The following is an 11,559-nucleotide window of genomic DNA, read 5'->3' on the forward strand; positions in this document are numbered from 1 at the left end:
AAATTGATCCTATTATTCTTTGAATTATCAGATTACATGAGTACGAATATAAGAATGATCCAACTTTAATTTTATAATTAAGATTTAACTCAGTTTACATTGATGATAAATATTTTTAAAGTTCAGCTTTTTTTTCACATTTAAAATTGCTCTCTGAATCATTGACACAAAACTGAAGGGAACAAATATACTATAATTATTCAGGTTATAATTATTTTAAACATGTATGTTTTTATTTGACTTTAGACACAAGCAGCATCTCAAGAAAACTTAGAGCAGTTAAGAGAGAATCATAATGCTTCAATAAGAAGTCCAATGGAACTGAGAATTAAAGATCTGGAATCTGAACTCTCCAAAATGAAAACTTTTCAAGAAGATTCTACTAAAGCAGAGTTGGAAAAATATAAGCAACTCTACCTCGAAGAACTAAAAGTTAGAAAGTCATTGGCAAATAAACGAAACAAGTAAGTCAAAACGTAGAATCATAGAAAATAAATATAATTTAGCTCATTAATTTGCCTCTAAAGCATAATTTTTATTGAGCCAGGTTCATGAGATTAGTAGGAAGTGAAAGCTAACTAGATAGTATAACTTTGGAAAATGATGTTAGTAAGTGAAGTCACCTTTAAAATGTGAGTCCAGTTTGCATCTCCCCACCTTTTTGTTGGTTTTACATAACTTTATTTTTTATATTTTCATATATTGGGTTGGCCAAAAAGTTCTATGTGTCTTCCCGTAAGATGTTACTGGAAAAACCCAAACGAACTTTTTGGCCAACCCAATAGTTAACCTGATTTAGTCTTTAAGCTAAGTGTTTTTGAAACTTTGTAATTTAGATAAAATTTCTTGTTGGAATTTCCGTAAATAGAAATATTAACGAGTTTAATTATTTTTTGGAAGATTACCGCTTAAAAGCAAAGCGTCACATTTTAGCATTTGGTAAATTTACTTTCTTGATTATGATCTTTGGTATCATCGCTAGAGGGCGCCCTGAGACAAACTACTGTATTTGAAGTTTTTCTACTCTACATAAAGGCATGCTTGTGAAATAAGGGGAAAGTAACAGAGGGGCGAAGGGCCGTATAATTCACAAAGTGTCTAAAATTAACACGGTGGCCTGCGTGAGGGTGTGCGTGGAAGACCGCAAGGGCAGATCCCACCCCCAGTGCCTCAGTAACAGTGTTACCGGTACCTGTCCGCAGCCTGTTAGGAACCGGGCCGCACAGCAGGAGGTGAGCGGTGGACGAGCCAGCAAAGCTTCACCTGCCGCGCCCCCATCGCACCCCGTCGCTCGCATTACCGCCTGAACCATCCTGACAACCCCCATACATCCCCATCCATGGAAAAGTTGTCTTCCACGAAACTGGCCCCTGGTGCCAGAAAGGTTGGGGACCGCTGCTCTAGATTATTCCTCAGTGCCGAATGCTTAATTCCTCTGAGGTAATGAGTGAAATGTGTATACAGGGGTGGTGAAAGCAAATGCTTGAAAATGTCCTTGAGAGATGGTTTGTTTTTTCATCCGTGAACTGGTTTACTAAAGGTGGGTGTCTAAGTGCAGCCATCGCAGAAGGCAGCAAGCGTCACCTGTTAAGCCGTCTCCATCGCTGGCGCCATTTCGCTCCTCTCCCGACTCTGACTTACTTGTTAGTTAAGGATCCCCCAGACACATATATACTTCTTTAGAACAATTTTACACCTAGAATTGTTTATAATAGGTCTGCTCTGACCCATTTTCAGTGTTAAAACGTGGTTTAATGGGACATTCCATTTACTATTGTGGCAATTTAAAAAATGCAAATCATTTACGAATCTTTTAGGGAAAATGCAATTAATGAAATTGGTGTTTTGCCATCTTCCCAGGACTAATGAGAGGCTGGAAGAGGTCAGTACCAAACTGCTGGTGGAGAAACAGCAGAACAGATCTTTACTCAGCACTCTTACTACGAGGCCAGTCCTGAAGCCACCTTGTGTAGGAAATATTAATAATCGTTTAGTGCTCAATAGATATCTTACTCCAGGAGAAAACTTAGAGATTTCTACCTCAAGTTCACGCCCTTCACATGAGAGCATGGAGATGTACTTGACCAAGGTTAGTTATACTATCCTTTTTTCCTTGGGTTTCAGATTTCTGATAATAATTCTTGTTTTTAATTTGGTGAAATTCTGAATTGTTTATTTGACTTACACACACGAAGTAAAAGCCATAATTAATTGTGCTAATAAAGAGACAGAAATTTTATGATTTTTTAAAGTCCCTGGATTTCTCATTTTCAAGAGAGATTTATCATTAACTTTATTCAGTAAATGTAATTAAACTGACAAATTTTAAATTTCTTGAAAAACTGCAGTTAAATCCTATTTTAGAAATTAAATATTATTGCCTAATAACCAAAGATATACCTTCTAATTGATTTCAGTTTGGCAATGGTTCATAATCATTTTCAAGTTTTGCTGCACCCTAGTTTTTCTACCCCTAAGCATAAGTGAATGATTGGCATCCAAACACTTAACCATATATGGATTTTTTTAATTTAAAGGAATCCTAGATAAATCCTTTTTGTGAATTAAATAGACTTGTAGCACTAAATAGGTTAATTTCTGTTTTTAAGTTAAAATTTTTTGTCATATTCGTACATGAGAGTGCATCCTTAATTGCTATTTTACTTAGAGCATTTTTATTGAATTTTTATAAAATGTCTTGCTGAGCAATTGTAGAACATTTCTAAATACGTAAATAAAGCAAATATTTAAACTTTTAAAATGAAGTCCACTTATGTCTCTATCTTGCCATCACCAGGATGAATGATGACTATGATGGGGAGTCTTTAAATTGCAACTGGTTTTCATTGTGTATCATTGTTATTAAAATATGCATCTCACTCAGTGCACACGGGGTTATGGTTTTGATGGTGTTTTCATGACGTTCTTGATGCAGAGGAAAGTAGGCCTTGTTAAATGAAGTCTCAACCTGTTTTCTCATTTGGCTTCACGTCGTAAGAAATCATAGAAGAGCAAAGCTAACGTTTCTTAGACAGTGCTGTGGCTAAATTGGGTCTAAGTGCTTCAGAGCCATGAAACTGGACTCCAGGGTCGAAAAGAAAATGCATGTCAAGCCCTCTGTCAGTTGCTAAGCATGATGTAAACTTAGAATGTTCTCATGGGTTGTCACCCAAAAAATCAAACAATGTATCATTTTACAAGATGAAGATGAAAGAGTGTGTGAATGCAAAAACAATGTGAGAGAAAATTTCTGCGGGAATTTTTTCCTTTAATTTTTTTGGAGGAAAGAGGCGTTTATTTTTTTAGTAATTCTAGATAAATCGGAAAATAGTTTATTTTAAACTCAATGTTGTAGTTACTAGGTATACATAGTTCCCTTGTGGGGTCTTTGCCAAATCGTGCTGGTTTTAATAAGAGAGATTGAAGAGCACTACTTAACTCTATCAGGATGCAAAGACGTCTCCATAATCACTACAGAATGCCACGGAAGAGTTATTATACAGTTGTTGTTCACCTAATTCTTAGTAAGACTTACAGAAAGAAGGTGCCTTCTGGAATTGCTAGGAATATAATTATTTCTACTAGGAAAACATAAAATAATACTATGAGAGGTGTTAACGTACTGTCTAAAATGATAGAAAGAGGTGGGTTTTTGGATGGGACATGATAAAACAATAGCTTTCTAAAGGTTTTAGCTATGATTCTACAAAGTAAGATGTTAAAAATGGCATTAAGATTGCATTTGTTTATCATTCTCCTTTATTTGCAATGTTTTAACATTTTGGACTATTCCTACTGTGAAGTTTTATCTTACTCAGCATTTTCCCCTAACTTTAAGGAAAATAATTATAGCAAAGTACTGCTCTAGGTGTGTGGTTTCAGTTGTGCTGGTTGTAGCAGCAAGCTTTCTCCATGTACCTAACACAGATTTATTACCTCCCTCACCAGTACATGAAGTTCAGTCTTAGCAGTTGATACCATTGTGGGGGTAGGAGATTACTACGTATCTGTCTTGCTAATTTTACCCTCAGTTTTCACATTCTAGTTAATTCTGGGATGTTTGGTCCTATATATCAGAAGTAATTTTACAGTTTTTTTCAATTGTGTTATTTAATTATATTATTATAAAATACAAAAAGTTAACATTAGCCAAAATAGCTACATCACTGTTAGATTTTCTTGCACATAGAATTTTTTCAAGAACTGAAAACTTAAAAATCTATTCCAGACAACTTTATAACAGACACAATCTCACTGGTTTAAAGATTTTTTTATGTTCAAGAGTTTTTAGGTATTTGTGTGCCGAACACGATGCATGGCCACAGTACTTAATAAATGCCCTTTAAATCTGTCTTAAGTAGGAGGATTACATTTTACATTGACTGATTTTGGACTTTTGGTGCATTACTGACACTTTGAAAATTTTTCTAATGATTTATTTAAGTAATTTAAAAAATTGCTCAAATGTCCATTCAGTTTAGCAACTCTCTTTCTAAATGTGGTCATACAAATGCACTGAAGCTAAAACAATTAATATTCCTAAGACTTTGACTTTTTATATGACACAACATTTTGTGTCTCACCAGAATATTGAGTCACATTTCTTTTTAAAAAATTAGGCCTCGTGTTTACATCACCAAGGCAGTGCCTATCCACTCTTGAGTTTTAACTCTAATCAACTTACCACAGTAGTTGAGCTAGTTTCTCATAAGGCACAGGCAGAGTTCAATAAACTTGTTTATTGTCTCAGTTTATTATATCAGTATAATCCTTCTTGTTCCCACTTCATTTTGTCCACATGGACAAATGAGTAGGCATTTTATCTTTTGACAGATAGAGGTAATAGTTCAACTTCTTAACAGTTCTTTTTCTTTCATTCATTTTTTTTCCTGTACATAGTTTTTCAGCTCTTTGATCTACAAATTCTTCCTCAGTTCTTCTCTCTGCAGCAAAATATATGTACTTAATATCTACAGACTGCCAAGTGTAATTTCCTTCATACCTTAGCCTGTTTACAATTGGATAATGAATTGAAGTGGTTTAAATGACTTGATTTTATTACATTTTCGTGACATTTAAAATGAGTGATATCAAATTTTAAAAGTATCAATAATTACTGAAAATAAATTAACTTTGGAAATGAGTGTGCATGTGTATGTGTGTGGTGTGTATATATTTATCAAATTGGTCTTAAAAAGAGAGTGCAACATTATTTTCCAGCCTGCAGTCTCAGATATAATTTAACAGTAATATATTACGGTTGGGTGAACGAGCACATACTTGTTGTGCTTCATATTGTTACTGGCTTCACTACGTTTCTTTCTAAAATGTTCCTTTCACCTTTCCCCTACTTTATAGTGGGGGTTGTCTTGAACAATGTACATTAATTATAAAGTCAGGGAAGAAGAAGAAAACGTTCCCTCAGTGTCGTGTGGTCCTCTGCCTTGTTGGAGCTGTGGTAGGTAGGTGGCAGATGACACTTCTCTTCCCCTTCTGAGTTCAGCACGCGGGAGTCAGCAGCTGGAGATCAACTAAGGAGCTTTGTTACTGACACATAACTAACGAATTGGAGGACGTGCTTTAGGTGTGCAGTCACAGTGGGCCTCAGAATACTTCATCCCAAATTAGGCCTAAGGGGAGGAAGCAAATGCTTGACCCCCGCCCCAGGGCAGGCTGCTTACTGTGGGCATGAGAGCAGACCCCAGTTCCGGTGCTGAGGGCACACACACCTTCTCAAAGAAGAGATTTGGAAGCAAGCCAGCATTTCTTAGTTCCTTCTCCCAAATTCACGCATTGGGTAAATCTCCCCTCCTCTCATGAGGAGGGTAGGAGTGTAAGTCTTCACGTTGAAACTTTAGGCCAAGGAATTAGCCTGTAATTTCTGACTGGATTTAAATTCTAATTGAGATTACACTCATGTTTTTTGTACATACAAACTAATGATGAGAGATTGAAGTATGCTAGATGGTAAAGAGAAATCTGTTTTGTGTTTTAAATTTTGCCATAAATAACCCACAACGTGGATAATTCATTTGTTGACTCATTTCGGTAAACCAAGTTTTATTTGGAGGAAACGAATATCCTTTTAAAGAAAATTCTCCTCAGGCTTCCCTGGTGGCGCTGTGATTGAGAGTCTGCGTGCCGATGCAGGGGACACGGGTTCGTGCCCCGGTCCGGGAAGATCCCACATTCCGCGGAGCGGCTGGGTCCGTGAGCCATGGCCACTGAGCCTGCGCGTCCGGAGCCTGTGCTCCGCAACGAGAGAGGCCACAAGAGTGAGAGGCCCGCGTACCGCAAAAATAAATAAATAAATAATAATTTAAAAAAGAAGAAGAATCTCCTCAATTTTGGCCTGTGTGATTCAACTAAAGATTTTCTCCTTCAAGTTCCCTGTCCTGTGGTTAAAAAAAAAAATCTGTGCTTTATAAATTAAATATATTGACTGCTACTAATAGCAGTTATGATAATTTATTCTTGTTCATGCCTTTGAAACATATAATTTAGTTAGAAAGCTACTATTTCATGTCTCATGCATCAAACGTTATTAAGCTACATAACAAAGTTTTACATATTCATTTTCTCTGAGTTATAGTTAAAAATCTATGTGTTTTTTTTTCTTAATCTGAGGAAGTAGCTGGCGTAGAACTCTCTCTAGACTCAGTGAGAAGGCCGTTGGCTTTGTGACACGTTGGCTTTGTGACAAAGTCTCTCTGACCCTTTGTTACCTCTTTTGTAAAATTAGGGACTTTGACTAAATCAATGACTCTCATACCTTAAAAAATTTTCTTTCAAGGAAAAGAAGCTTTCTTTTTTAAAAAAAAAAATTTTGCATGAAACTGTATTATATAAAACAGAGACAAATATAGAGCTGTTTAGCTAAAGGAGTGGTGGAGACCCTGAAGCTGTGACTTCTTTTTCCTTCAGTCCTGCAGTGTCCTCAGTGGGGGACCTTCCATTACTATGGGACATATTTTGGAAACTACCAGTTGTGAGAGAATCCTTCTAACTAAAAATCTTTAAAATTAAAACTTGCTGATATATTGTTTTCCTGTGTATAATTTTCTCACCTTTCTGTGTTTTTGTTAAATGGAACAGTTTAAAGAAAAATGCAGGTGTGTTCTCCTTATTATTTATTTATTTTTTGCGGTACGTGGGCCTCTCACTGTTGCGGCCTCTCCCGTTGTGGAGCACAGTCTCCGGACGCGCAGGCTCAGCGGCCATGGCTCACGGGCCCAGCCGCTCCGCAGCATGTGGGGTCTTCCCGGACCGGGGCAAGAACCCGTGTCCCCTGCATCGGCAGGCAGACTCTCAACCACTGTGCCAACAGGGAAGCCCTGTTCTCCTTATTAATGTTCGACTTCCAACTACTTCCTCCAGGTGAACATGATCTTCACCTAGAAATCAACATAAGCGTCTTGGAAGTACATATTGAGGAAAAGAGCTTTTGGGGGAAAAGAGAGTAATCTTACACGTGTCATTCCCTAATTCAACGCATGTAAAAACGTGACCTACATTTTGCAGTGTTTATTAATGGTAATAAAAAATTATTTCAGTAAAGGCTTCTTCCTTCATCTGTTATGAGTTATTAATTTCACAAAACCTGTCTAGTAATGTTGTCACATTATTCATTTCATAGGGCCTCTCTACAGTGCTGTTGTCAGAAAAGTGTTATGGAAAACAGTCTCTGAAAATATTGGGAAGCCTGCTAGCCAAAAAATTTGTCTTCGCACCTAAAATTTACAAAGGCGTTGGCTATCATGATATCATTATCATCACAGTGTTTGTCATGTTCAGTATACTATTTGAGACCCTGTTTAGTGAGAGGGTGCCTTTTATAAGAAAGATTTTTAAAAGAACACTCTAGGTGGAGACACTTGTAATACAGTTTGAAATGTTCCCACACATTTCATAATTAAGTAGATAACTATAATTAGTCAAATGTTTCAAAAAGTTGGCCCTAATTTCTAAAATGGAAACAAAGTCACAGTTAAAGAATTATGTATTGTTTTCCTTGTTTCTAATTCTAGAAAGTCATGAATCAGAAACTGAGTTTGAAAACTGGCTCTAGCCTCTACTTTTCCTTTCTTCAAGCAGATTTTCTGAAATAAATGTTTCAGTCCTAATATAGACAGCAAAATACCTTTACTTAATTTTTTGCCCATAGAATTTTGACATGACATTACAACGGAACCATTTTCTCCATTTTATGTATTTAAGATCCTATGTTGAAAAATTATTACCATAGAACATACCTTAAAATTTTAGTTATATAGAAGTGTAAGAAAGGAAAACTCATTTTAAGGAAAGATCCATTAGAGTAAAAAACTGACTTAAACTTTTATAAAGAGCAATTTTTCTAAGAATTGCAAAGTAATGCATTCATTGTAATATATATATGACTTTAATCGTTTAAACTTGTTTGTACCAATAAGATCAAATATCACCCTCTGAAATTATGTATATTCAGTAGACTGATATTTATTGTACTTTTTATCCAATTAATCTAAATAACATTACATATATATGTTCCTTATTATCTAAAATCAAAATAAGTAGGAATTTATTTTATTTTATTGATGTGATTATTTTTCTATTTAAGCAATCCTCAAATTAGGTCTAGTCTCTAGAAGTATTATTTAAAGGCCACATTTCATAAGCTATACATCATTCCTACAAAAATGTCTAACTTAAATAATATTTGACTTATTTCAGATGTGGCAGGAGATGGAAAAAAATATAACTAGAGTACTAGAAAAAGGTATGTTGCTGAAATTTATGAATTAAATTTAGACATTGATTTCTGAAATAAACTGTAAATATTCAGTAGTAAATGGCATCTCTTTCCATTGTTTGGATGACAGATACTATTGATAGGTTAAATATCTTTTCTTATACATATCTAATGAAAAAATGTGAAAGAATGAACATTCATAATGAAAAATATCCTGATTCCTCATTTATTCATCATGTTCCACAGCTTTAAAAAAAATCTCAAAAAGTCTATGTATTTCTTTTTATTTCTGGCTATATCCTTCCTCTCTACTTCTGCCATCCCTGTGGAACTGTCAATCTGCACACTGACACTATTAGAAAACATGGGGTTTATCAACTTCTCAAGTTTCTGGCAGTGATTAAGGCCAAAAATCCCAGACTCAAGCAGTCACGTTCGTGTAGCTGTCACTTAGTGGCTGACATTAAAATTTCCTGTCATTGACTTTGTCATTGGTTTATCTTTCACTCTCAGGAAAAATTCCAAATTCCTTATCATGGAATAAAAACACCCAAATCAGTTTGGGTCCTGCCATAGTATTCAGCCTTATCTCTTTACTACCTTCCTCTGCCCCTTTGCTCTACATCTAGTCAAATAGACTGCTTGCGATCCCACAGGTGCTCTTCCTCACCTTTAGTCTTTGTATTTGCTTCTTCCCTCCATCTCCCGTACTTTTCCCTTGTCCTTCAGGTATCCACTTACATACCACCTCCACCAAAAAGCTGACAGTATTGACACAAAGGTGGGTGTCACTTCTGAGTGTTCCTTGTACCCTCTTTTATACCTGTCATAGTATTTATGACTCTGTATGGAAATTGCCTGTTTGTCTGTTTTTCCAGTTTATAGTATGATTTTTCAGGGTGGACTGTGTCACCTTCATCTTGTAATTTCAGTGCTTGTCACAGCACCTTAGCAGATGGTTGTTGAATAAATGAATGACGAATGAGAAAGCCAGAAGCTCTGATACTCAGCCACAAGAGCAATTAATTCATCGTGCAACCACAGGCAAATTATATACTAGTAATCTTGTATTTTGTGTTATGTCATGTATAGATACTTTTCATTCTTCTGAACGCTTAGAAAGGTCTCAGGTTTTTTTTTTTACTAACTTATATTTAGTTAACTCAAGTATTTTAGGTAAAGAATGTAATCCTTTCTTTTTCTTTTCAGCTGCTGCTGAATTGAATCAGCATGCTATAGAGCTTCTCATCTAGGAGCTACTGATGAGTCAAATCTAAATCAAGATCTAGTTTTGAAAACATCACGAGAATATGTACAGATTTTGAAGAAAGATTATATGATCTAAAAGATAAATAGTAAAAATTTCCCTCCTGGGTTGTTTGCATAACATTTTAGTTGTTTCCCATTAAACATGACGTGAAAATCTGGATTAAAGGAAAATATTCTTGTATTATATGTGTATGATGAAAATGTATATACTATTTTAAACCATGTTTCTCTGCATCTAACTTACTTTTAATCAGATTTTGTGAATCAAAACACTGTTGAGTTTTACATACTCAAACTGAGCCCTGATACCAGCACCCAGACAACCAAACTTGTCATTGATATATAGTGGTGTTGATTGATAGCTTTTTTCTATTTCCAATTTTATCACTATATATAGACCTAAAGATTTAGACAGACATCATTTGGATATACTGCTGCTATGGCTATTGTCAATGTTTTGGGGTTTTTCTTAATATTATTTATTTTTGAGTGTGTTGGGTCTTCGTTGCTGCATGCGGACTTTCTCTAGTTGCGGCGAGCGGGGGCTACAGGCTTCTCATCGTGGTGGCTTCTCTTGTTGCGGAGCCTGGGCTCTAGGCGCGCGGGCTTCAGTAGTTGTGGCATGCGGGCTCTAGAGCACAGGCTCAGTAGTCGTGGCGCACAGGCTTAGTTGCTCCATGGCATGTGGGATCTTCCCGGACCAGGGTGAACCTGTGTTCCCTGCATTGGCAGGAGGATTCTTAACCACTGTACCACCAGGGAAGTCCTTATTGTCAATGTTTGGATGTATTACAATTGTTCTAGTGCCATAAAACTTCGTATATATAACTTTAAACACTGATTCATAGATCTTTCCTCATGGAGAAATAAAATTCCCCTAAGACTTTTCACCTTTTCTATTTATTTACTTACTTACTTTTTGGAAACAGTCTTAGAGAAGAGTTCCAAGCACCAGACTCAAACAGACATTTTCCTAAAACTACCATATCTCCCGTATATTCTCCTAATGTAACATTTATCTTTCCTAAATGTCATTTGTTCTCCCATAAGTGCCCTTCCCTCCCCCCACCAAGAAGTCATGTTTTTCAGAAGATGCCTTTCTCCTACTCCCTGTCACTTAAGTAGTATATAAGCCCCCAGTTGTAGCCAGCCCTTCAAATCACGTTTCTTTGTGAACCCCTGCATGTAGTCATCCACAGTTAAATGTTTTTTTCTCATGGTAATCTGCTTTTGTCAATTTAATTTGCAGATTCCCAATTAATGAACGTAAGAGGGTAGAGGAAGTGTTTTCCTTCCCAACAATTCCAAGAGCTAAAATGTTAGCGACTCTTACTTACATCCTTTATTCCCTTTTCTCCTCTCCTTTCAGTGTATTTAGTTGGCAGAACTTCATAAGAGATTGCTTATCATTCTCCCCCCTTACCTTCACCCAGGCATCTACGTGCTGCTGAAGAAAGTTATTCTACTACTTTTAGCTAATTTGCATCTTCTTTCTTCACAATGTCGATTTCAAATCTCCTCTCTCTGTAAACTTTTCACCCTGTTTTTTCCCTCTCATG

At 36.2% G+C, this 11,559-nt stretch overlaps 1 protein-coding gene across 1 annotated transcript in view; it reads left to right on the forward strand.

Annotated features, from left to right (window-relative positions):
- LOC132488541 (ankyrin repeat domain-containing protein 26-like) overlaps positions 1-10,716 on the forward strand; it is a 64,915-nt gene extending 54,199 nt beyond the window's left edge. The window contains 5 exon segments of the mRNA XM_060096839.1: positions 247-464; positions 1,861-2,089; positions 8,713-8,758; positions 9,941-9,949; positions 9,952-10,716. Coding sequence (XP_059952822.1) covers positions 247-464; positions 1,861-2,089; positions 8,713-8,758; positions 9,941-9,949; positions 9,952-10,076 — 627 coding nt within the window. The 3' untranslated portion in view covers positions 10,077-10,716.
- The last annotated feature ends 843 nt before the right edge of the window (positions 10,717-11,559 follow it).

The sequence above is a fragment of the Mesoplodon densirostris genome, chromosome 4 (genome assembly GCF_025265405.1).
Source record: "Mesoplodon densirostris isolate mMesDen1 chromosome 4, mMesDen1 primary haplotype, whole genome shotgun sequence".
NCBI lineage: Eukaryota > Metazoa > Chordata > Mammalia > Artiodactyla > Ziphiidae > Mesoplodon > Mesoplodon densirostris.